General features: G+C 34.8%; 3 protein-coding genes and 1 pseudogene across 3 annotated transcripts; 2 read left to right on the forward strand and 2 right to left on the reverse strand.

Annotated features, from left to right (window-relative positions):
* Positions 1 to 820: 820 nt before the first annotated feature.
* On the forward strand, positions 821 to 1,798 carry LOC133673303 (ankyrin repeat-containing protein At5g02620-like; annotated as a pseudogene).
* Positions 1,799 to 10,353: 8,555 nt separating this feature from the next.
* LOC133672408 (NAC domain-containing protein 2-like) lies at positions 10,354 to 12,626 on the forward strand. Its single transcript, XM_062092816.1, has 3 exons — positions 10,354 to 10,674; positions 11,099 to 11,373; positions 11,600 to 12,626. Exons 1-3 carry the CDS (start codon positions 10,500 to 10,502, stop codon positions 12,062 to 12,064), a joined length of 915 nt encoding a protein of 304 aa, XP_061948800.1. The 5' UTR covers positions 10,354 to 10,499; the 3' UTR covers positions 12,065 to 12,626.
* A 1,228-nt stretch (positions 12,627 to 13,854) lies between these two features.
* LOC133672688 (aspartic proteinase Asp1-like) lies at positions 13,855 to 17,247 on the reverse strand. The gene is made up of 8 exons (XM_062093176.1): positions 16,712 to 17,247; positions 16,317 to 16,434; positions 15,640 to 15,863; positions 15,296 to 15,517; positions 15,058 to 15,196; positions 14,451 to 14,651; positions 14,269 to 14,341; positions 13,855 to 14,162 (listed from the first exon to the last, which is right to left on the reverse strand). The coding sequence occupies exons 1-8, from the start codon at positions 16,912 to 16,914 to the stop codon at positions 14,053 to 14,055; spliced, it is 1,290 nt and encodes a 429-aa protein (XP_061949160.1). The 5' UTR covers positions 16,915 to 17,247; the 3' UTR covers positions 13,855 to 14,052.
* A 5,881-nt stretch (positions 17,248 to 23,128) lies between these two features.
* On the reverse strand, positions 23,129 to 26,542 carry LOC133672687 (aspartic proteinase Asp1-like). The gene is made up of 8 exons (XM_062093175.1): positions 25,995 to 26,542; positions 25,611 to 25,728; positions 24,914 to 25,137; positions 24,570 to 24,791; positions 24,333 to 24,471; positions 23,726 to 23,926; positions 23,544 to 23,616; positions 23,129 to 23,437 (listed from the first exon to the last, which is right to left on the reverse strand). Exons 1-8 carry the CDS (start codon positions 26,213 to 26,215, stop codon positions 23,328 to 23,330), a joined length of 1,308 nt encoding a protein of 435 aa, XP_061949159.1. The 5' UTR covers positions 26,216 to 26,542; the 3' UTR covers positions 23,129 to 23,327.
* Between the last annotated feature and the right edge of the window lie 669 nt (positions 26,543 to 27,211).

A 27,211-nucleotide genomic window follows, 5' to 3' on the forward strand; every position in this document is an offset into this window, starting at 1 on the left:
ATGAAAAAAAAAAAATTATTTAGTATTATAATGCAAAGTGTTTTGTTGTTTATTAGATAAAAAAATTATATAAATCACGGAATAAAAAGTTAATAATCTAGATATAACAATCTCTCTTTCATAAATAAAAAGACTTAAAAGATTTCTTATTAATAGTTCGTATGGATTATTATTGAAAGTCAAACAATTAGACAATTTGTGTTTTACAATAACTCAACCTTTTAAGAATTATTCAAAGCCAAAAAAGATAAGATCTTCAGGTAATAAATTTCTAAACAACTATAGATTTGTCTAAAAAATTCTACAAACTCTTAAATAACTTTGTTTACTCTTAAATAACTTTGTTTTATTGTGTCGCTGTGTTGATGACATTGAAACCCAACTCATTGATCTTGTCAGGGCTAGCAGAAGCATCCTTGTTATTATTGTTGTTAGTCACGGTGAATCAAGAAAAAATGGGATTAATTAAGAACAAAACCAAAGAGATTAAAGGGCTAATGACTTGTGATTAATTGTTATGCTAGGATCAAGCAAATCGAAGGTGATTTAAAGAGTGGTGGAGGCAATTTTTTTGAAAATGGCAGTTAGTTATAGTTACCTAACATTGGTGTCTCTTCACGTTATGGTATTGTTTAAGTGAGTTGGATACATTCCAGTTTAGGTCTCTTCTTATTGAGACCAACAGATTGGGGCTTGAAAATTGTAATCTTGCTGTCAGTTTTGTCTCATAAAGCAAAACCTGGTTTGAAGGATATATTGCAATGATTCGATCATGCAATCATTTCATCGATGACGGGAGGGGTAATTAAGCTGACATAATAATGTTCTGTTTGTGCATATTGTTAGGCTGCTACTTCGGCACGGTCAAACTGGTATGATGGCTGATAATAGGACTGGTGAAACTGCTCTTGATACTTTCGAGAAAATGGGGCACCCCGAAATTGGACTCATTTTGCAGGAGCATGGAGTTCAGAGTGCGAAAATGATTAGGCCACAGGAAAAAATATATACCAGCGCGAGAGTTGAAACAAACAGTAACGTAAAACATGAAGAAGTTCTCTACCAACAAGAACACAAACGTCAAACTACGAAGAATGTGCAAGGCATTGCTAAATATGTCAACAAAATGCACGTAGAAGGTCTTAACAATGCCATCAACTCGACAACTGCTGTTGCTGTTCTCATTGCAACAGTTGCCTTTGCAGCCATCTTCACTGGATCCCTGGCCAATATGTAGAGACGACCCTGGAGAAATCCCCCCTGAACTGTCTCTAGGGGAAGCAAATATCGCCCCGAAAGCTCCCTTCATCATATTCTTTGTCTTTGATTCTATTGCGCTCTTCATTTCTCTGGCAGTCGTGGCGGTGCAAACATCAGTCGTAGTCATAGAGAGAAAGGCAAAGAAGCAATCGATGACAATTATAAATAAATTGATGTGGATATATAGCTTGTGCGCTTGTTTCGGTTACATTTTTTGGCACTATCTTATGTTGTCGTGGGCGACCGCGAGAAATGGTATGCAGTTGCTGTCAGAATTATAGGAGCAAGTATAATGGTTGCAGCTTCGGGTACAACGTGTTTTTGGGTAGTAAAGCATCGGATTGAGGCCTCAAATATGAGGAGCATACGAGGATCGTCACCGAGGAGCAGGTCACGGTCATTTTCAGTTTCTGTGATGTCAGATTCTGATATTTTAAACAATGAGCATAAGAAAATGTATGCAACAGTTGCAGTATTTTTCTGGTCATTGTTTACAAGGAAGGCGGCACAACCTGCTCCATTTTCTTCAAAAGCATAGGCCTGATTTGAAACAAGCATACAGTGTTCATCGCATGCTTGCATTACATGCACAAATAAATAGAAAAACAATTGAATTAGATTACAACATCCAAGATTCAGCAGTATTGACATGATCACCTGTTGAGAGACACTCCTTCTAGTAGTGTTGTTTCACAAGACTTGATTGCAGCATGCATCTCCTGAAGTTGACCCCATATGGGTTGTCTAATTAAACCTGGATTTGTGAAAATTGATGAATAACTATCACATCTGTGGATCAATGTTCTGTGTAAGGAGATAGCTGTCATGCCATATATATTCATCAAGGGAGCTCGATCGTTATAACTTGCTGTCACATATGCTGATGAAGTTCTTCCAAAATTTGTTCCACCGTGAGTTTATGATATATATAATATATTCAAATATTTTTAAAGTGAACTCTCAAATGACTGGTTGAGATGGTAAGAAAAAAATATTAATATGAATTTGTATATTTAAGTTATAGCATTAGCTTCTTCTTTTTTTTTTTAATGATATATCTATATCTAATTAATTTTTAAAAAAAAATAACTGAAACTTCGAATTATAATATTTGTAGATTTTATAGGAATTTCTTTATATGTGTGTAGATGTAAAAACAAATGTAATGTTCACGGTATACTTTGTACTTTATCAAATATCAAATATAGTAAAACATCTTGTTAAAACACTATAGCAATCTACACTAACACTAAAATTTGTTTTTAATTCGGTTCTTAAAGCTAATTTAATGTTCAATTAGTAAAATATTCTCAAGAGAAGAAAAACTCAATGAAATAGAACCAAAATGTAAAACAAAAAGAAATCCTGTAGCCCAGGTAAAAATAGTGGAGGGAATTAAAAACTTATTTTTAGTTCTCTTTCTTTTCTTTTTCTACCTTTATTTTTTATAATTTTAAATTTGATCCATAAATTTATTTATTTTATATTTTAGTCAGTATAAGAGAGAGAAAGTTATTAAATTTTGGTTAAAGAGAAAAAAAATATCAATTAATACCGATTTTAACTATAAAAATCATCAATCTTGGTGTTAAAGGGTTTTATCTGACAAGAAGAATTTTTTGATGATAGTTGTTTCGAATCTTAATATTTTCTAGAAAAATAAATCATGGCCAAAAGAAAAAATTCTTTCAAGGTTTGATTTTGTGTGTTTGAATTCTATTGAGGATCTTGGGGTTATTAAATGGATTTTTAGATATTTGAAAGGTGTTTATTAAATGTTTTAAATCAAAATAGATTTTTAAACAAAAAAAATTAAACTCAAATTTTTGTTCATCTCAGTAGTAGCTAGATTCTAGGAAATCAAATTATAAATCAATTATTTATTTTTTTTTAAAAAAAACCATTTGGGATGGACAAGAGGTTCACGGACTAGGAAAGAACAAAAATAAAATGGCTAAAGTGCGTGAGCTTAGGCTTTATTTCAAAGGACCAAGCAAGCTGGACACCTAGATCAGACCCACGCGTCTAAGTTTGGTTTTTTTTTTAATTATTATTATTGTTTATAGTGTTTTCAAGTTCTTTAATTTTTTATATATTTCTTTTATACTCTATTTCATTAGATAATTGTTTTAAAATTGTATTTCATTTTGATAAAAACAAATATGAAATAAAAGAGACTGTGAATATACAAAGACAAAGAAGTTTAAAACATTTTTAAAAAAATTGTATTTCATTAGATAATTGAATCATACAAAAAAATTTAAAAAAATAAAATTTAAAAAAATAAGGATCAAAATTACCATTACCACTAATATTAATAAGTAATATTATCACTATTATCATTATCATTATAATTACCACAATTATTATTTCTATTATTATTAAAATCATTATTATTTTTATTACTATTACCACCATCACTACTAATATTATTGTTGTTGTTGTTGTTACTGCTGCATACTAGCTAGTATTATCATTAATAATAATAGTAGTAGTAGTATTTTTATTATTATTATTATTGTTGTTGTTAATATTACTATTTTTATTTTCACTGTTATCACCACTATTATGATCAGTGTTTTTATTATCATCAATATTCTTTTTCTTCTTCTCCCTCAAATAATAATAATAACAATGATGATGATGATGATGATGATGATAAAACTATTATTATTATTGTTATTGTTATTGTTATTTTTTGTTTTTGTTTTTGTTGTTGTTGTTGTTGAATAAATAAAAGCCATGAACTTTATTTGAAGGATAGAATTAAAAACTATAAAAACTTTGATAAAAAAGTCAAGAAAAACAATAAAAAAATCAAAAGAAGATGGACCAAATTGAAATCATTATTATCATTGAAAAAACAAAAAACTATAAAGGATAAAATTGAAAGTCATAAAAACTTTGATAAAAGAGAAAATGACCAAAATAAAAAATTGAAAGTAGAAGGACTAGATCAAAAAATATTATATATATTAATTAAAAATCAAGGGTTAAATTGAAGAAAAAAAAACTTTAACAAAAGGGAAAATGAAAAAAATACAAAAATCAAAACTAAAAGGACTGAATTTGAAATACCAATAACAATGAGGACCATGTTGTATTTATCGAGTCATGAGAGAAAAATAAAAGGGAAAAAAAGGGTTACAGACGATAAACCGATAACGTCTGGATGTCACGCGCCACTCCAAATAGAAAAGGAGAAGATGAGGAATAATATAAGACGGCAAAAGCTTATTTTTTAGCACCTCGAGCCGCCGCACGTGCCGCTCAAAGTACACGAGCGGCTCGAATGCTGTGGCGCATGTTTAAAAAGATAAAAACACCCTTGATTCAAAGACAAGCAAATTTTCATGTGAATGACAAAAAAAAGTCACTAAAAAAACAAATTTTCAAAGACAAGCAAATTTTATTTGGAAATATATTGAAATAATATTTTTTTTATTTTTTAAAATTTATTTTTGATATCAACACATTAAAACAATCTAAAACCATAAAAAAATAATTGAAAATAATTCTTTTAATTTTTTTTATAAAAATACTTTTCAATCACATAAATAAACAAATACTAGTATAATAACGCGTTTATTTTAGAACCAAGACAGTGAAGGGGGGGCAAAAAAACAAAAGAACTTGTGGCAGCCGTTACAACACATGGTCTCTCTTGAGACAAGGTCGTCTTCATGAGCTAGTTCAGTCAATCCAACCCAGGATTGAAACCATTATTCCCATTAACCATGGCTAAGATTCTGTCTGTAATATTCGCCGACCCATTTTCTTTTATTGCATTATTGTGTTATAAAATTCAAAATTATAGTGCCGTCGTGGAATTAATTCCCGGACCAACTTATCCAATCAAATTGAATTTAGTAACTATATCTTAAATTTAAAATTAATTACAGTCGCAGTGACTTCTTCTTCTTCTTCTTCTTTCAGTGGATGAATTAATGGTCACAATGCCTAAGACTTTGTTTATTATAAAAATTTAGTATTAGTTTCAGAAAGTAATTATAACATCAAAGATATATAATTATCTTATTTCTCAGCCTGTGACAGCCTTTATTTTTTTTATTTACGAAATTGCCAGTGACACGTATTTCCAAATATAATCTATATAAAAATTTTGAGTCCTGGTGTTAACGTGTGTTTTACTGAATATACAGCAATAAATTAGTATTTTGACCGATTTATAAATAAACAAGGATAAGGCAACAAAGATTGAGGCGTGTGCCAGCCAATGCTTGAAAATAGTCTTGCTGACCATTTGACCATACGACAAAAGGCAAGTTGATGGACGTGTAAAATTCTTTCTTTTAATCTCGTGATTTTTATTATATCATGCAACATTGAGGGTAAATTAAGAATAAATACAATTTTAGATATAGTTTAACCGGTTAGATTTTAAATTTATATTTTAATAATTACAAGTTTGAATTCTTTTAAAATTATATAATTGTTAATTTTAAGACCCATAAGATTAATTAAGATACGCATAAGCTGACCCAACCACCCATAATAATAATAAAATTAACCATTTAGTAGGTGGTCCAGTGGTAAGAGTTTAGGATTAAGTGGTTTGCTTTCTCTGTAGTCTTAGATTCGAGTTTTGTGGTTGCTAATATGATAACCACCGGAGACTTACATGTTAGTTAATTTTAGGACCAGTGAGGTACGTGGAAGAACACCCGTATTAATAAAAAAAAATTAAAAACAAAAATAAAATAAAATTAAGAGAATAATTTTTTGTTTACAGGAGAATTGACGGGGAGCAAGATCTTTGTAGATTGCGATATATAAATAATAAAATATCGAAGTGACTTGCGACTTCACAATCATGAAAGAAGCGCTGACGTCAGAAGCTCTAACTCTGCCGAATATTATAATCGCCGGGACAATTTCGAGGCCAGATCCAGCCCTATCCGAAGACAAACCCGACAGGTCTCAGTCAATTTCGACAGCTTGTAAGATGATGAAGAGCCTTCGAAGAAAGAGGGGAAGACAAATAATGACATCATGTTCATTTCACCTGGACTTCTCACATCCTTTTACCGTAACAGATAAATTCCAGCCTCTCTTGATTGTGATGTTTTCAAGTAACATTCACAGCTGATGGCTCCGGTTTATATTCCCATTTAAAAAATAAAAAATTAGAACAGTAAAGAAAATCTTTTAGAATCTTTTATTATAAAATAATATATTTTTATTAAAAAAACAATATTTAATAAATATCATGCCTTAATAACTTAAAATGTTATACTTGTGAAGCGTGAGATATCTCATTTTAAAGGCTGCTTCGCTTTCTTCTCCAAACATTGAAGGGTGGAGAATTTTTTTGTTTAATTCAATTTTAAAGTTTGATATTTCAATTCTAAATTGCGATATTAATTAATTCATTGTTGTAATTCTAAACTGTGACTTGACTTTTGCCATTCCGCCAAATTTTTCTTTGCAGCTATGCTATCTTTTCTATTTTTGTTTTTAATTTTCAATGCTAATTGCTTAATTAACCCTTATATATATTCACCAGTGGCTCCAGTTTATTTTAATAATTAAATTAAATCTTTTAGCTACATAAAAGGAAAGGACTTGAGATCTGCATAGCAGGTCTCGAGTTCGAGTCAAAACGTTCATCTTTTATAAAAATTTAAGATAGCCAGAATTTTATTTGCTTATCTGTACCCACAAAATATGCTTTTCAGATAATGAAGTGTCCTCGAATCCAAGGAAAAAAAGAGGAAACTCCGGCCATGTTATGAAATCTTAGTACAAATACCATGATCAAAGAAAATCATTAACAATCGGTACATGAGAGGGTGAGGCATTGCGGTTTTTATCCCTTTTTAAAAAATTTTAAATTTTAGATTAATTTGTTAAAAATAATTTTTTTTAAAAAAAATATTATTTTAATATATTTCTAAAAAAACAATCTCTAACACATATAATATAATGAACTATAAATAAAATATATAATAAAAGACAGGATTATCGTCAGAAGTGGAAAGAAAGACAAGAACATGCAGAAGCAGATCCATGAAGAATAATATAGTAATGTTTTTGTGCTCGTTTAGGCAATAAAATGTGGCGACGTCAGGCTCAGATGCACGAACAAAAATGTTGAAATTGAAGTCATGTCGTTTTGAAAAGGCATCGACCCATTTAATAAAATGGGTCCAACGCCTCGGAAAAAGTTTATCATAGGAATCCACTATAGCTAGGTGGTCGGTCGGCAGCAACTTCCTTAGTAACTTCGACAGGCATTAATTGCTTATCCAAGTACATATGTCATGCAATACCGATATAATATATGGTCTTTCACACCTTTCGCGCTGCTTTTTGGCTCTTCGAGATGTCGAATTGTCGACATGGCCTTTCGAGGGGGATCGAGTGACATTATTTTATAGCTTGAACAGATTCAAGGAATTTTCTAACATAGAAAAGACCCTTTCGTGTGTCCCAAGTAAGCTTCCACGAGTCTTTTGCCTGCTTGCATGCTGTTCGGTCAAGCTTGGAATGCTAAACTAGCCCTAGCTTGCAATTTAATGCTATCTCTATTAATAGTAAAAAATAAAAAATAAATTTATGGGAATGAAGCTGTGGATGCTGATGACCTAATTAATTGAAATTACAGGGAGACATATTTGGTTTTAGTTTTAACTTATGAAAGTCGATTTGAAAATATTTTGATAGTTAGAGAAAGAGAACCTCAAGATGATGGGATTATTAATTTCAGTAAATTGTATTTGATTTAATTAATCAGCTTAATCAACTGTTTAGTGTTGTAATGATTTCTTAAAGACTTCGCAATAAAAAAAAAATTCATCTTGTTTCATTTGCCCCTTTCATTTTTTTTTCCATTCTTCTATTTTTTATCTTTTTTTTCTAATCTCTTCCTTAATTTTTTTTTTAATAGTTGTGGGGGGGGGCGCAACAATCTCAATTTTGTCTCTTTTTTTCCCTCACAATTCCATCCTCTTTTATAATAGTCATCTAAGTTGTTTTTGGATTGATTAAGTTGATTAGATTACGTCAAATTAACTCCCATATGATTAATTTTAAATTCTAGCTAAGTAATCAGTTGGGCGTGAGGTTTTTTTTGTTAATTTTATCCATTTTTTTCCTTAATTATATTTTCAAACCTTTTTACAGGTCTACTAGGTTGTTTTTGGGTCGATCAAGTTAACTTGGTTGTATTAAGATAATTTTTATATGGTTTAATTTTAAACTCATACTAAATAAGAAGTGGAATCGAAATGTTTTTTTAATTAATTTTATCATTTTTTTTTAAAATTTTATCCTCATACTTTATACTGGTCGGTGAGAATGCTTTTGGACTACCTAAGTCAAATGGTTGTGTCGGGTTAAATCCTACGTAATTTAATTTTAAATCAGGATTAGATAAGACAATGAAATCAAAAAATTTCAAAAACAACCCGATTTAATAAAAATACCAAATAATTTTTTCATATTATGTATACAACATGGAAATATTACATTTTTTCTTATTGGACTAACATGCTTTTTTACCCCACCTCTACACACACACACACATACTTATCTATAAATATACTACGAAAATAATAGTGAAAAAGACTATTGTACCCTGATCGTAAGGCCATTTGTATTATGTTTAGAGGGGTAGAATTATTATTTAACTGTTCCCATCTACAATAAATCTAGATGTACAAAGAAAAAAGAGAGGAGGCTTTTTAGTTTATTTTAATAATATATCCTTTCCCTTGGCCATACCTACCTTATGCACAACACACAAGCGAGATACACACACACATGCACTCTCCAGCTCAGTTGTTTTCCATTAAAGCATACCTTTCTTTTTTCCAGTTTATTTGTGAAAAAAATCAACAAATTCAATAGCATAATGAAAAACAAAATGGGTGCCCATTGAATTACATAGACTAAACTTGAAATTATTGTCAATATTGAGAAATCAATTAATATCTCAGCTGAACAAATTGGTAGAAACCGTTTTTAGCAAGCAAATTAAGCTTGGTCCATGGCAGACTATAAGAGATATCAACAAAAATTTCAGGCAACCATGTATCATGTACAGGTTTGAAGCCAAAAAGTTACCACCTCTGTAGGTCTAGATCAGGAGGAAATAATTTCTTATAAATGGGATTTGATGAATTAGCTCAGATAGTAAATAATTTTGTGTCCACGACATCCAAAACCCTAGAAACATAACATGCATGTACAAAACTTGATGTCAACATGCAAGAACCGGTAACGGAATATTCTATAATCGTTGACGGAAGATCTAAAAACTAACAGATATGAATCCCCATACGTGAAGTGGAACATTCTATTTATGCGATGAGCAGTAAGTGAAAAAACAAATAAAAACCATCGTTTAAAATATGGTCAAGGATATTCGGTCCAATCCATAAATATTATCTCCCCAGATGCATCCCGCGAGGCCACAACTACTACTTTAAAACATGCTGACTTCTCTCTTCCTTTTTTTTTTAATTTCAATTTCATGTCAGCGCTGACGTAATCAACAATATCCAAAACCCATAAAGCACTCCGAAGGGAAAAGAAGAAGAAGCATGACGTCGTTCTCCCGACGTGGGCTCTCTTGAAGCTGACGTGTATTCAAATCCATCTTTGAACGACCTGTCGATCTTCTACACCCAACCCTACGCTCAAATATTTAGACTCTCCATTGACAACTCCAGTCTTGCACCCCAAGGAAATGTTTCTCACATGGCAGTATCCAATTGGTTGGATTTGAAAGAGTGTGGTAGGCTTGAGTATAGACGATTGTTGTTTTGACCACACCCAAAAAATGAAAAAGAGTCAACGAGGCCGAACGAAAATGTTAACAGCCGACTTCGAAGTCAGGACAAAAGCTGTGTCGGAAGCAATGACATAAGCAGGAACGCGTGGCAAGTTTTTATTAGTAACTGGCACACGTGTCACCTATCACAGGCTACGGTCAGCTAAGGTGGAAATAAATCAAAACCATGACAAATAAACTCCCACGTTTTGACAAGGACCCCACATGTCCTTAAAAAAAAATGACGTTTATTTTTTTCGAGTCCTCTGCCTTCCTTCCTATATAAGCCTCCTCATGTCTATCTCTTGGAGAGTATCATAATTCAGAAAGCAAGAGCTAAAAGGAGAGCAGCAGCAGCAGCAGCCGCAGCAAGAACTAATAGCTCTCTTAGAGAGATTCAAGGCAAGGAAGAAAAGCACCAAGAACGATTTCAAAGCTGGGAATGAAGGGAAATAGATCAGCAAGTCAGTTGGAGTTACCAGCTGGATTTAGATTTCATCCAACAGATGATGAGTTGGTGAATCATTACTTGCTTAAGAAATGTGGAGGCCAATCAATTTCTGCTCCTATTATTGCTGAGATTGATCTTTATAAGTATGATCCTTGGCAGCTTCCAGGTAATTTTTTTTTGAAATTTTAGTTGTGGATTTTGAGATTAGATTTGAGTGATCGATTCAATTTGGACAGAAGGGTTTAGTTCAGATTTTTTTGTTCTTCAAGATTTTCATTCAATTTTTAATTTAAAAAAAAAAAAAAAGAGGTTTTTTGGATGAGATCTTCTTTACCATTCATTTTCCCAGTGATAAATAGTGAAATGGGTATTCCTTTAGCTTCATACAATTACATTTTACACATAATAAACCCAGAAAATTTCCAAAATTTTCTCAGCCATTCACAATTTTCTCTGGTTGCTTATCAATTTCTTTAATATTTTTTTATTTTAAGATCTTTAATCTAAACGAGTGGACGGGAAAAATGTTAAATGGGTTTATTGAATTTTATCTGTTGACTAATAATTTCTTGGGAATTAATTTTGTGCAGAAATGGCACTATATGGTGAAAAGGAATGGTACTTCTTTTCTCCAAGGGATAGAAAATATCCAAACGGTTCAAGGCCGAACCGGGCGGCTGGAACCGGGTATTGGAAAGCAACCGGAGCAGATAAACCCATTGGTCGGCCCAAACCACTAGGCATAAAAAAGGCTCTTGTATTTTATGCTGGTAAAGCTCCTAAAGGAATCAAAACCAATTGGATCATGCATGAATATCGCCTTGCTAATGTTGATAGGACTGCCGGCAAGAAAAATAACCTAAGGGTACTTACTTTTTTCCATTAGTCTCTCTATAATTCTTGTAATAATCCCTACGTTTATCATCTGGGGTCAGAGTTTTCTTCTGATGCAATGCCCCAGGAACTATCGTTTAACATGCTCGGACAATTAAGATTGGACAATCATGAATGTGGAGTGGTGATGTCAGTAGTGTCTTTTTAATTATAATTTAGTGTAACTGACATGGATCTTTTCTCATGTGTTATTGCAGCTTGATGATTGGGTATTATGTAGAATATACAACAAGAAAGGAAGCGTAGAGAAGCATTTTCCTGCTGAAAGAAAATCAATAGCAAAGTATCCAGAGATGGAAGAGCAGAAGCCCAACATCAGTGAAATGTCTGGCTACCATAATGGAATGTCACAAATTGCAGCACCGACAATGATGATGAGTAATAACAATGACTTCTTATATATGGACACATCTGATTCAATTCCAAGGTTGAATACAGACTCAAGTAGTTCAGAGCACGTGCTGTCACCTGAGGTCACATGCGAGAAGGAGGTTCAGAGTCAGCCAAAATGGAATGATCAGCTAGATAATGCCTTCGATTTCAACTTCAATTACATTGATGATGGCTTCCAAGATTACCCTTTTGCTTCACAAGACCAGTTCCAATTGGACCAGCTCTCACCTTTGCAGGACATGTTCATGTATTTACAGAAGCCATTTTGATTTTACTTACAGAAAAGAAAGAAGAAAAAAGAATAGGGTTCTTGATGTGTGCCCAGTGGCCATTGCATTTTAGTTTCATAGGTAGAAATAGTATAGAACATTGTTGTATTCTTGCATGTGGCCCAGGGCAATCTTTGTCTGGAGTCTGCAGATGTAGTTTAACATTTGTGGGAAATCTGGGGGATTGATCAGTGTCAGAAAATATTTTTTTATATATACATATATATATCATGGACGAAACCCAGGGCTACACAGCCACTTTCAAGAGCCAGATTACAGGGAAGAGTTAACTTGAGATTTTCAATCGATCGCAGTATGGATTCAAACCCCATTTTACCTATTGATGATTATTGCCGGTGCCAGTGTCCAAATCTGACATGGGAAGGAGGAGAAGGTATAGGGTGGACTGGGATGTATTATAAGAAGCTGGTGATTGATCAAGGGTGATAGAACATGGTTGGATTAATCAGCATTACTCATGTTAATATGTAATTGTAACCATTCTTGTAAGGATTGGACAAGAATTTGTTTCATTAATTTAAAATTAGTGACGTTCAAGAAAGTCTGTAGTGCCTGTGGTTGTTTTTCATCTAACAATAATTATCATCCTTCTTCTAACATGCAAGTGTAATGATTCATATCGGAAATTCTTGCAGGACTGTACAAGAGTGTATTTCATTATTCGAAAATTAGTGAAATTGAAGCAAGTCCAAGAATATTACAAGTGACCTGTAGTTGTTTTTAGTCCAGCTGTTTTAATCTCTTGTCCTGCTTAAAAAACAAAGAAAAGGATAAAAAGAAAAAAAGGAGAATGCAATTTACTGTGATGTGATGGTGACGGGTTTCGGGGGATGAACATGGAGAATAAGCCAAAAAAAGAGGCTTTCATGTAGCTTGACGGAAAATTCAACGTTTATTTCACTTGGAAAATGTAATTCATACGATTTTGTGTCACTTGCAAGGTTTGAAAACTGTGGCCAAAGAAGAACAACCATCGTTGATCTTGCCTCCCTGCAAATTTGGTTTGTGGGGTTGGTGCATCCATAATCTTAACTGTCCATGTTGACAGTTTTGTCAACTTTAACCCAAAAGAAATACTATCTTGTTATTTTCAACACAAACCAGTAGATGGTTGGTGCAGAAAGGATAAGATCTGGAAAGACTTTATAGAAAGATATAGATTTTTCTCTGGTTCAGGAGTTATGAGTCTAAGTTGTACTTGTAATTCTCCTGGAACAAGCTATACTCCGATTCTTAAATTAATATTTATAATTCTCTTAAAACAAGAGATATTTCCATTTTTAAATTAGTATTTATAATTCTCTTAGAACAAGAGATACTTCGAATTTGAGTTTTTTTTTCAAGTGATAAATAGATATAAATTCAAGAAGATAAAAATAATATTTTTATACAGAAAAAAAATTAATATGTTCTCTATATCATGTTGAGTGTGTTCTATGTGCATTGAAAAGAAGATAAGTATAGTGTTTTTGGATGAGTAATCAATCTTTATTATTTTTGAAAATAAAATAATATATAGTTTGAAAAATATCTTGAAAATATCTAAAAAAATACTATATATAAATAGTAAATGAGATTATACAAAGCTAAGAAAAAAAAAAGAAAGGTAGCTTAGTGGGGAGGGAGTATGACCCAACCGAGCCCAACCGAGCTTCACACTGGGATATTCGGTTGGGATGCTAATCGAGCATCAACGTCTTTTTTTTATTTTATTATTGTATTATCAGATAAGAATTTCCACAATTCAGAATTTAAAGATACAAGGGAAATGAAAATAATTTGTATGGCTCATTATTTTATTAAATTTTCATAACCCATCAAGTATAATTGTGGGGTCTGATTCACCCGACCACATATACATAGCATTACTTTACAAGGAATCTGCTGTAATGGTGGAAGAATACAATGTTACAGCTTAGCAGCTTTCTGTACAGGACAAGTTTTTTTAACGTTTAGAACACCTGTCATCAAATGATAATGCTTCTGGATTTAGGAAGCCTGTCGCAATTTCCAGGTGCCCATCCAATCAGTTGCTTCTCATTGTCATAAATCACCACTCTGTCTTGCATTGATATGTCTAATAAAGCCAAAAGAAAGGAAATTGTAAGGAATTTTAAGCCAGGTGGTAGGATGATTTTCTCAATATTTCAAAGCTATGCTCCAAATTATACAGAAAGCATTACCTCCAATGACATTCAGATCATCCATACCTACTTCTGTACCATTTAGAACTCCCAAGCAAGCGTTTCCCTTAGACTGGAAAAGATTTTGCCAGCATTCATTGAAACACAAATGCTCATTATAACTGCATCGGAGATTGAACTTGAAAACAAAAGGTGGAAAAACTGTTGAAGGGTGGACTTACTGATACTATAAGATAAGCTTCTGGTGGGAATTCAAGCTGAGTTTTAGATTTTCCGTCATTCGTAAAGCTCAATGCAAAGGTCTTGAAGTATTTCTTGACATCACGTACGCTTTCGAAAGGCTTTGGTCCTTTCCAGCAAATCGGAAGCGTCTGATCATCCAGTGCTTCACTCAAAGGCTTCGTGGATAATTCTTTCTTCATCTGAAAGAAACATGGCACGAATGCATGAAATTCAGCTTTAAAGGATGGTTTCATTGGGAAGTAATCTGAGCTTCAAGCCAAATTGAGTGAAAATTCAGTTTCAAGCATCTGAAGCATGCGACAACTGATATCCGTCTATCATCTAGACAATTAAGATAATGTTTGAGTGGGAAATTAAACTGCAAATTAAGGAAACAAATATATTGCAAAATTAAGAAATCTTTTTCTCGTAGATGTAAATAATTTCAAATTCAGTGAGCAATGATTTCAGGTTTTGAGAAATGTAGTGCAAAATTAAGGTGATGATGACATACTCTGCTCAAGTTGCACCAATGCAAATGTCAGGCTCTTAGTTCTTACTGTTACTCCATGTTTGGCTTATTTTATGAGAATTTTTTCCACTTACCAGAGAAATTAGACCTTGATACGCCAGAGAATTAAGGTAAGTATAAGAGGCCCCACTGTCAAAAGCTACGTTCAGGTTTATGAACCCAGTAGTTTTCCCATCAAAAGTCAATTCAGCGAATCCAGGTGAATAGTGTTCCCTGCCACGCACAATGATGATTTACCATAAGAATATGAAGATATGAACTATAAAAGCTAAACTTTGAAAAGATGAAAGGAAGTTCATGAGGCCTAATTACGCATTGGGTGACATTGGTGTCCAAGCTACACTAGACGAATCATAAAGATCATCCCCGAAGAAGAGGAATCCTCCACCGCGCCCACTCAAACAGTGTCCAATCACATTTCTCACTAAACCCAGACTACTGAGCTGTGATACAATGCTAGGTTTTCCCCGGCCAAGACCAAGCACTCCGTCTATGGGATGATAAGTCCCACCTGGAAGCTGATCATATCCACACCTGTTCGAGGAGAAAACGAACGGAGAGAGCAAATGATTTAGATTATGCATGCCTGCCGACCAAATGAAAAATGCATCGAGTCTCGTAAAGTTTTAATAAAGAAAGAAAGCAAAGAAAACAACCCAAGGGCCAGAAGAGGACTCTGGTGCTTTTCACTTGTAAAGTTGAGATTAAAGGCATCCTCGACAAGGACGCCAACGGATGATCCACCATCAGCATACTGAACCTTATATTCACACCGCCTTGGGTTTTCACATCTTTGGTCACCACTGGTGTGCAAAGATTGACAAATGGGGTCATTCCAAGCCACTAGATTGTTACTGGGTTTGTAATATGGATGAGGAGCCTGTAAATGAAAAGTAATCACGTTACTCAGTTATTGAAAGAGCATAAAATCAAGCATAGGATATCGAAACTACTTAGAATCACATGCAAGTTTGAAATACAATGATAGTTGCAAGATCCAAGACAAACTATAGAGCAAACGCTGGGAAATTTGCCTTTGACGGAGCAGCAGGAGTTTACAGATTTACCATAAAACAAGTAACAAAACTATGTTGAAACTAACCACATCAATCAAATCTGGATAAACAAGTTGCAGCATTATACAATAATTCCATCCTTCAGGTTTAACTTAAGCCCAAGGACAAGATACTTAGACACCATGGTGACCGTGCAGGTTTGACCATTTGATCATGTGATGAACATCATGAAATGAATGCTAAATTAATTTTTTTTTCATAAACTGTTAATAAACTGGTTGGACAAAACAGAGAAAACCCGTCATAATGATGTTTACCTCTGTGCATTGGGCACGGGGAACATCACATTGGAGCCATGTAAGATCACTTCCAGTATCTACATCGAGAAAGTAAGGTTTTGATGGTTGGCCAATGTTGAGGGTCACATTATAGAACCTGCACAATGAAACTCTGTAATTTTAGCAACAAACGATTGAGTTATGCAGTTACAGTCCGGACTCCAGATGAACACAAAACTCCATGAATTATTGCATAGCTATCCATGAAGGTTATGAAATTTCAATTGATAGAACTATAAAGAATCAAAGACAAATAAACTCCTACGAGAAAATATTGGAACCATGAAACATAGCTAAATCCCAAGGAAGCATACTTGGCAAAAAAAAAAAAAAAACAACAAAAAAGTCAAAACCCATTTCAGTTATGCGCTTACCCAGTAGGATAGACATTCCCATGAAGTGGTAAGACAATGGATGATGGAACTCTATTCATCAACATTGATGAACCCATTGTTTCACCTGACATCATAGCCTTTCTCCATCTTTGCTGCCTGTCATCACTAGCAGCTGATGACCCTAAAATCAGAACTAGCACTAACACCCCCACCACCCAAAAACCCACCTTTTCTTTTCCCATTTCTCTCTGTTCTGACAGTCACTGAGTGGTTGTTTCTGGTGATTAATTAACGCACTACAACTTATTTGATAAATGTCTGAAAGAAAACTAAGACTTGGTCAATTCACTTGTATTGATTGATTTGTGAGAAGCCTGTATGAGTCCAAATTTGTTTTTATTGACATGGGGAGTTTTGCTTGACGATTAAGGATTCATGGGTATTGCTTGGTTCTTGAAATCTTGACTTAATTACCAATTAAAAAATCGAGATTTCTTCAAAGGTGATGTTTTGTTAAATGTTCTTTTATTCTTTTCCTCCAGAGAGATAGGAGGATCATGTTGGTGGATTTAGAACTAATTCTTTTTTGAGAATAAATGTAAAGGCAACTAAACGAATTTGCAGCAAGTTAAGGTATATAAATTGCCTTTTCATCTAATGGCAAGGCATATTCAGATGCTCTGGCTTGTAAGGAAATAAAGAAGAGATTGAATTCAATGCAGCGATGTATTATTGATACTATATCACATATTTACACAAGGTGATTGCATTACCATAGGAAAGAAGAATTTTCTAGATCTCCTATTCTAAGTAGGAAACATTATTACAATGAGAAAGCTAATATCTACGTATCCTCTATTCTAAATAGGAGACTCTATCTCTCACCACTCCCCCTCGAGTTGGAGAGTGAATATCCTACACTCCTAACTTGCAAACCATAGGCACAAAGATTTCTTTTCCAAGGGGCTTGGTTGTCTTGTAGTTACAGATCCATCTTGGATTTTATCTTTAATGAAATGACAATCCATCTCAATATGTCTAGTTCTCTCGTGAAAAACTGGATTAGCTGCAATGTGTAAAGCAACCTTATTATCACAATACAATAAAGTTGATTCTTGGTGTGAAATTCTCAAATCCCTCAATAGATGGTGGAGCCATGTCAATTCACAACAAGCTCTTGTCATTGCACGGTATTCTGCTTCAGTTGAGGAGAGTGAGACTATTTTTTGTCGCTTTGATCGCTTTGATCTCCAAGATATCAATGATGATCCAAGAAAAACACAATAACTTGTTGTGGATCTCCTAGTGAGTGGGCATCCTGCCCAATCTGAGTCACAATAAGCCCTCAACCTAAAGTCACTGTTTGAAGAGAAGAGTAATCCTTAGCCGAGTGCCTTTTTTAGATAACAAACAACCCGAAGAGCCGCCTCCATATGAAGTTTCCGTGGTTGTTGCATAAATCTACTTAGGACATATACTGCAGAAGTTATGTCTGGCCTTGAAACAGTTAAGTAAATTAATTTGCCAATCAGTTTTTTGTACCGGTTTGGTTCTTTGAGCAAGGTTTCTTTGTCTGATAATTTCAACCCTCGTTCCATAGGAGTATTAATTGGGGCAGCACCCAGCAAGCCTGCATCTGCAATGATTCTAGTGCATACTTACGCTGGGAAATAAAAATCCCTTTCTTGAAAGCCAGAAACTCAATTCCAAGAAAATATTTCAAAATGCCAAGGTCTTTGAGATGAAAATGGTTATGCAGAAACTGTTTAGTTGCAGCAATTCTAACCGGATCATTCCCAGTGATTAGAATATCGTCAACATATATCAAAAGAGCAGTGAAGGACTCACCCTGTTTGCTGGTGAACAAAGAATAATCAGCACGAGATTGTATATATCCAGCCGAGCAAATTACTTCTGAAAACTTTGCAAAACATTGGCGAGATGCCTGTTTCAGCCAGTATAATGACTTATGAAGGAGACCAACAAGATGGTTCTCCCCCTATCGCCGAAGTCCTAGCGGTGGTGACATGTATATTTCTTCTGCTAAGTCACCGTGGAGAAAAGCATTGTGGACGTCTATTTGGTGGAGAGACCAACCACAAGATGTGGCCAAGGCAAGTAAGCTGCGGACAGAGATGATTTTAGCCGTGGGAGAGAAGGTATCGTGAAACTCCACACCTTCCAATTGTGTGAACCCTTGGCAACCAAACGTGCTTTGTAGCGCTCGATAGAACCATTAGAACGATGTTTAATTTTATATACCCATCTACAACCAATTGGTGTCTTGCTAGTTGGGAGTGGTGTGAGGGACCAAGTACCATTTTCCTAAAGAGCCTGCAATTCAGTATGCATGGCTTCTTGCCATGCAGGGTGAGCAACAACTTCGAAATAGGATTTGGGTTTTGTGATATTATGGAGCTGAGCAATAGATGTATAACGGTGATAAGAAACAAAATTAGCTAGTGGATAACGTGTACCTTTAGTCGGACCTGGTAGTATGGAGGCCTATTGGTGGAAGTAAATATTAGAGCAGAAGTAATCATGAAGCTTAGTTGGTGGGACAATATGTCGGTTGCAACGACGAAGCAGAGTGGCGTCAGAGGTGGGTTGGGGAGGCTGATCAGTTAGGGAAGGGTAGGGGTGTAGGGGAGGTTGATCAGGTGGTAGTGAAGGAGGAGCAAGGAAAGTGAGTTGGGATGGGTCTTGATGATCGATTGGGTCGGTAAGTGGCACAGATGGGTGAGAGGTTTAAGGTTGTATGTGTAGGCGTGGAGAGTGGACAGAGGTTGTGGAGATGGTGGATCGGTGGCAGGTGCGGTCGAAGTTTAATATGTGGGAACAGGGGACAAAGGTGTAGGTGAAGAGGAAACTAGAGGTGGTATGGGAAGGGAAATGGATGTAGGTAAGGTGGATGAACCAAAATCAAAGTAATTTGTGTCGTGGGATATAAGGGGAATAGGACCATAAGGTGTGTGTGGAGGAGAAAAGGTGGGTTTGGGTTGGACAGAGGCATATGAAAAAATATTTTCATGAAATTGCACATCGCGACTGGTGAAAATTTTTTTAGTTGACAAATCGAATAATTTATATGCTTTTTGACCGATGGGATATCCAATAAAAACTGAGGGTATGTAACGATTGTCAAATTTGTGAGAAGGATGAACGTTGGTAGCATATGCTAAACAACCAAAGACACGAATATAGAAAAAAGAGGGTGATTTGAAGTAGAGAAGTTCGAAAGGAGTTTTGAAAAAAAGGGTGGAAGAAGGGAGTCGATTGATGATGTATACTGCAGTAAGTGCACATTCTCCCTAAAATTGGACAGGAAGGTGAGCGTGAAATTTTAGAGCTCGGGCTACCTGTAAGATGTGACGATGTTTGCGTTCCACAACCCTATTTTGTTAGGGCGTGTAAACACAAGAATGTTGAAAGATGACACCGATGTCTTAAAAAAAGAATGAAGTGAGAGAAATTCACTACCATTGTCACTTCGAAAAATCTTAATGTGAGAGTCAAATTGAGTATGAACGTAGCTAAAAAAGCATTTTAAAAGTGATTGTGTTTTATTTTTTTGTCTTATTAAGAAAATCCATGTGTATAATCATCAACGACAGTAAGGAAATAATAAGCATCAGAAATAGAAAGGTGTCGGTAACGATCCCAAAATATCAAAATGAATTTTTTTGAAAGGTTTTGTGGAAGAAATAACACTAGGACTGAAAGGTAAACGACTTTGTTTAGCCAACGGACAGATGGGGCACACATCATGGTTGTGTAGAAAAATTTAAATAATTCTTGGCAATTAAATTGAGGCGATGAGGTGATATATGGCCGAGGTGATTATGCCAAAGATTGGTTGATGAGATGGTGGTATTGCAGGCTGGTAGGTTTTTTGGTGAGATAGAGTTGATCATAGATGTCTTTGTTGCTAATGCCACCAAGTAGTATAGTCCGTCATGTTGTTTACCCATACCAATCGTCCTTCTCGTAGCCAAATCCTGCAAAATACACCAATAAGAATAAAAAGTTATTGAGCAATTCAGTCATTTTATCAAACGACTTACTGATATCAAATCAACTTTGAATGTGCGTACACAGAGCATATTGTGGAGATAATAAACAGAATTCAGAGGCAGTGATCCTTTGGTAACGATTTTGGCCTTTTGGTCGCCAGGCAGTAAAACAGAAGCCAAATAACAATTTTTATCTGTACGCAAAAGTAATTTTGATGAAGAGGAAATATGATTTGTTGCTCTGCTATCAATAATCCAACCGCGAGAAGCGATTTTAGGCAAACGTGGCTTTGTTACAGTATGTGCTTGGGAGATAGGTCCTTCATTTTTATCATTAAGAAGTGATAAGAGATGTTTCAATTGAGTCTTTGAGATGCCAACCACTGATTTGCCGTCTTCTTTAGAAAAATCCTCTGACATATAATTAGCTACAGATCTGTTGTTGTTGCCAAAACGCTTTGAGCCTGAATTATGCCTCGCCTTAGGATGGCCAACTGGATACCCATGCGGCTCATAACATGTTTGAACCCAGTGGCCTGGTTCTCCATAGTGGGACCAAAAGGGACGTCCCCTTGTAGAGCCAAAACAACGTTTGTCTTGGTCAAGTCTAAGTGCGAAATTCTCTAGTTGCGATCAAAAGTCATACGTCCCATATGATTGATAAGAACGTTTAGATCTTCCTGTCCCTACTAATGGGGTGGTCTTCCACTGTTGCTGTGGACGACCATGGCAGCGCTATCAACAGAGTCATTTACAGTGTGCATTGAGCTTAAGAGACGTTGCTTCTCTTCTTAAAAGACAGAGGAATAGGCTTGACGAATAGTTGGGAGTGGATTAATTAGGAGAATTTGTCCACTAATAGCACTGTAAGAACCATTAAACCCCATCAGAATCTACATTAATCTTTGTTGATCTTGTTGTGCTTCATGGACTGCGTCATTGTAGGAGGCTACTTCATCCCACAGGCCCTTGAGTTTTGTATGATAGGTTGAGATAGAAAGTTGGTCTTGTCGAAGACAAGCAATATCTCGCTGAATCTCAAAGATGCGAGGTGCATTGCTTTGAGAGAATCGATCATGAAGACCTTCCTAAACTTCTTGAGTTGTAGAGTAGTAGATCACACTATCTGAGATCTCCGGAATGACAGTGTTAATGATCCATGAGTGAACCATATTGTTATATCTAGACCATACGGCATAACCTTCAGGATCAGTCTCCTCTGAAGGGATTCTGATTGAGCCATTGACAAAACATAACTTGTTCTTGGAATTTAAAGCTAGAGTGATAGCCCATTTCCAAGTTGAATAATTGTCCCCATTCAGGGGTTTAGAAATCAAGACCAGGCCTGGATGATCTATGATCTGAATGATGAGTGAAGTATGGACTTGAGAGATTTGTTTTTAAAAGTTCTGCAGGAATATTTGGGTTTGGTGTGCCGAGACCGGTAATTTTCTTGCCAATGATAGAACTTTCTTTGTTGGTCATGATAGTTGAATTAAAAAGGGTACTACACGAGAGATTAGGGTGTAGAGAAGTTGCAGGGTTCTAGTCCTGCTCTGATATCATGTAAAGAAAAAAAAAAGAGATTGAATTCAATGCAGCGATGCATTATTGATATTGTATCACATATTTATACAAGGCGATTGCTTTACAATAAGAAAGAAGAATTCTGCAGATCTCCTATTCTAAGTAGGAAACATAATTACAATGAGAAAGCTAATATTTATGTATCTTCTATTCTAAGTAGGAGACTCTGATCTCTAATCTCTCAACATGGTTTAGCTGAATTATCATTTTTACAGGTTTATAATTTTTCTCTTTTTTTAAACACCTGTACGTGAAGTTAGTGGGGGTGTTGCATTAGATGCAATTCACTTGCTTAGGGTGGGGTTGTTGCATGTTACATAGCTGGATTGTTTGAGAATATAGTAGATATTATATTTTAAAGTATTTTTTATTTTGAAATAAATTAAAATATATTTGTTTTATTTTTAAAAAATTATTTTTCCCATCAACAAGATTTAAAAATACTAAAAAACTTAATTCAAAGCTAAAAAAATCTCAAAAATGCAGTTCAACTACAATGCTAAAAATTTCTAATCTTACCTTTTTCTTTGCTTTTTATCAGCACACATCAGAATTAGCTAAACAGACTTTCACAGTTAAACTGTTGAGGAGTTATGAGTCTAAGTTGTACTTGTAATTCTCCTGGAACAAGCTATACTCCCATTCTCAAATTAGTATTTATAATTCTCTTAAAACAAGAGATATTTCAATTCTTAAATTAGTATTTATAATTCTCTTAAAACAAGAGATATTTCAATTCTTAAATTAGTATTTATAATTCTCTTAGAACAAGAGATACTTTGAATTTGAGTTTTTTTTTCAAGTGATAAATAGATATAAATTCAAGAAGATAAAAATTTTATAAATACAAGGGAGATGAAAATAATTTGTATGGCTCATTATTTTATTAAATTTTCATAACCCATCAAGTATGATTGTGGGGTCTGATTCACCAGACCACATATACATAGTATTACTTTACAAGGAATCTGCTGTAATGGTGGAAGAATACAATGTTACGGCTTAGCAGCTTTCTGTACAGGACAAGTTCTTTATAACATTTAGAACACCTGTCATCAAATGATAATGCTTCTGGATTTAGGAAGCCTGTCGCAATTTCCAGGTGCCCATCCAATCAGTTGCTTCTCATTGTCATAAATCACCACTCTGTCTTGCATTGATATGTCTAATAAAGCCAAAAGAAAGGAAATTGTAAGGAATTTTAAGCCAGGTGGTAGGATGATTTTCTCAATATTTCAAAGCTATGCTCCAAATTATACAGAAAGCATTACCTCCAATGACATTCAGATCATCCATACCTACTTCTGTACCATTTAGAACTCCCAAGCAAGCGTTTCCCTTAGACTGGAAAAGATTTTGCCAGCATTCATTGAAACACAAAGGCTCATTATAACTGCATCGGAGATTGAACTTGAAAACAAAAGGTGGAAAAACTGTTGAAGGGTGGACTTACTGATACTATAAGATAAGCTTCTGGTGGGAATTCAAGCTGAGTTTTAGATTTTCCGTCATTCGTAAAGCTCAATGCAAAGGTCTTGAAGTATTTCTTGACATCACGTACGCTTTTGAAAGGTTTCCGTCCTCTCCAGCAAATCGGAAGCGTCTGATCATCCAGTGCTTCTCTCAAAGACTTCGTGGATAATTCTCTCTTCATCTGAAAGAAACATGGCACGAATGCATGAAATTCAGCTTTAAAGGATGGTTTCATTGGGAAGTAACCTGAGCTTCAAGCCAAATTGAGTGAAAATTCAGTTTCAAGCATCTGAAGCATGCGACAACTGATATCCGTCTATCATCTAGACAATTAAGATAATGTTTGAGTGGGAAATTAAACTGCAAATTAAGGAAACAAATACATTGCAAAATTAAGGAATCTTTTTCTCATAGATGTAAATAATTTCAAATTCAGTGAGCAATGATTTCAGGTTTTGAGAAATGTAGTGCAAAATTAAGGTGATGATGACATACTCTGCTCAAGTTGCACCAATGCAAATGTCAGGCTCTTAGTTCTTAATGTTACTCCATGTTTGGCTTATTTTATGAGAATTTTTTCCACTTACCAGAGAAATTAGACCTTGATACACCTGAGAATTAAGGTAAGTATAAGAGGCCCCGCTGTCAAAAGCTACGATAAGGTTTTTGAACCCAGTAGTTTTCCCATCAAAAGTCAATTCAGCGAATCCAGGTGAATAGTGTTTCCTGCCATGCACAATGAGGATTTACCATAAGAATATGAAGATATGAACTATAAAAGCTAAATTTGAGAAGATGAAAGGAATTTCATGAGGCCTAATTACGCATTGGGTGACATTGGTGTCCAAGCTACACGAGATGAATCATAAAGATCATCCCCGAAGAAGAGGAATCCTCCACCGCGCCCACTCAAACAGTGTCCAATCACATTTCTCACTAAACCCAGACCACTAAGCTGTGATACAATGCTAGGTTTTCCCCGCCCAAGACCAAGCACTCCGTCTATGGGATGATAAGTCCCACCAGGAAGCTGATCATATCCACACCTGTTCGAGAAGAAAACGAACAGAGAGAGCAAATGATTTAGATTATGCATGCCTGCCGACCAAATGAAAAATGCATCGAGTCTCGTAAAGTTTTAATAAAGAAAGAAAGCAAAGAAAACAACCCAAGGGCCAGAAGAGGACTCTGGCGCTTTTCACTTGTAAAGTTGAGATTAAAGGCATCCTTGACAAGGACGCCAAGGGATGATCCACCATCAGCATACTCAACCTCATAGTCACACTGCCCTGGGTTTTCACATCTTTGGTCACCACTGGTGTGCAAGGATTGACAAATGGGGTCCTTCCAAGCCACTAGATTGTTACTGGGTTTGTAATATGGATGCGGTGCCTGTAAATGAAAAGTAATCACGTTACTCAGTTATTGAAAGAGCATAAAATCAAGCATAGGATATCGAAACTACTTAGAATCACATGCGAGTTTGAAATACAATGATAGTTGCAAGATCGAAGACAAACCATATAGCAAACGCTGGGAAATTTGCCTTTGACGGAGCAGCAGAAGTTTACAGATTTACCATAAAACAAGTAACAAAACTATGTTGAAACTAACCACATCAATCAAAACTGGATAAATAACTAGAGAGTCATCTGTGAGTTGCAGCATTATACAATAATTCCATCCTTCAAGTTTAGCTTAAGCCCAGGGACAAGATACTTGGACACCATGGTGACCGTGCAGGTTTGACCATTTGATCATGTGAGGAACATCATGAAATGAATGCTAAATTAATTTATTTTTTTCATAAACTGTTAATAAATTGGTTGGACAAAACAGAGGAAACCTGTCATAATGATCTTTACCTCTGTGCAATGGACACAGGGAGCATCACATTGGAGCCATGTAAGATCACTTCCAGTATCTACATCGAGAAAGTAAGGTTTTGATGGTTGGCCAATGTTGAGGGTCACATTATAGAACCTGCACAATGAAACTCTATAATTTTAGCAACAAACGATTATGCAGTTACAGTCCGGACTCCAGATGAACACAAAATTCCATGAACTATTGCATAGCTATCCATGAAGGTTATGAAATCTCAATTGATAAAACTAAAAAGAATCAAAGACAAATAAACTCCTACGAGAAAATATTGGAACCATGAAACATAGCTAAATCCTAAGGAATCAATGTATTTTAAAAAAAAACAACAAAAAAGTCAAAACCCATTTCATTTATGCGCTTACCCAGTAGGATAGACATTCCCATGAAGTGGTAAGACAATGGATGATGGAACTCTATTCATCAACATTGATGAACCCATTGTTTCACCTGACATCATAGCCTTTCTCCATCTTTGCTGCCTGTCATCACTAGCAGCTGATGACCCTAAAATCAATACTAGCACTAACACCCCCACCACCCAAAAACCCACCTTTTCTTTTCCCATTTCTCTCTGTTGTGACATTCACTGAGTGGTTGTTTCTGGTGATTAATTAACGCACTACAACTTATTTGATAACTGTCAGAAAGAAAACTAAGACTTGGTCAATTCACTTGTATTGATTGATTTGTGAGAAGCCCGTATGAGTCCAAATTTGTTTTTATTGACATGGGGAGTTTTGCTTGACGATTAAGGATTCATGGGTATTGCTTGGTTCTTGAAATCTTGACTTAATTACCAATTAAAAAATCGAGATTTCTTCAAAGGTGATGTTTTGTTAAATGTTCTTTTATTCTTTTCCTCCAGAGAGATAGGAGGATCATGTTGGTGGATTTAGAACTAATTCTTTTTTGAGAATAAATGTAAAGGCAACTAAAAGAATTTGCAGCAAGTTAAGGTATATAAATTGCCTTTTCATCTAAGCACAAACACAGTTGTGTATAATTAATGGCAAGGCATATTCAGATGCTCTGTTTTAGCTGAATTATCATGGCAATTTCATGGAAACTTCCATGAGAGGGACATTAGAAACAAAGCCAAATCAATAAAATGGAATGGTGTAGTCTTCACCTCCATGGTGGCTTGCCTTCCAACTTCCAACCTCGAGGATTGAGTCAGGGAGACTTCTTTTTTGTTTCATGAGCAAACCGTTATTCAGTCCTTATATTTTCAGTAAAATATCTAATAAGTCTTTTTGTTTAAAAAATCCAATTTATATATATATATTTTTAATTTCATCCTTATAATAGCCTTTAATGATATTTTAATTGTGTTTTTTTTTTCTAAAATGTCTTCATTTTTAGTCAAATTTTATGCTTTTAAAAGGGTATACTACGGATAAAAAAGAATTAACAATCAACTCTACTCAAGTTGTTAGCTTATACATTCCAAAACTAAAAGGAATAACTTTTAAAATCATAATCAGGGATTAAATTTTAATTTTCTTTTATTTCTTGTAAGTTAACTTGTAAAATTATATGAAAACTCGAATTAAAAACTTGAAAATTAATAAAATCAAAC

This window comes from Populus nigra, chromosome 14 (assembly GCF_951802175.1).
Source record: "Populus nigra chromosome 14, ddPopNigr1.1, whole genome shotgun sequence".
NCBI classification, from domain to species: Eukaryota; Viridiplantae; Streptophyta; class Magnoliopsida; order Malpighiales; family Salicaceae; genus Populus; species Populus nigra.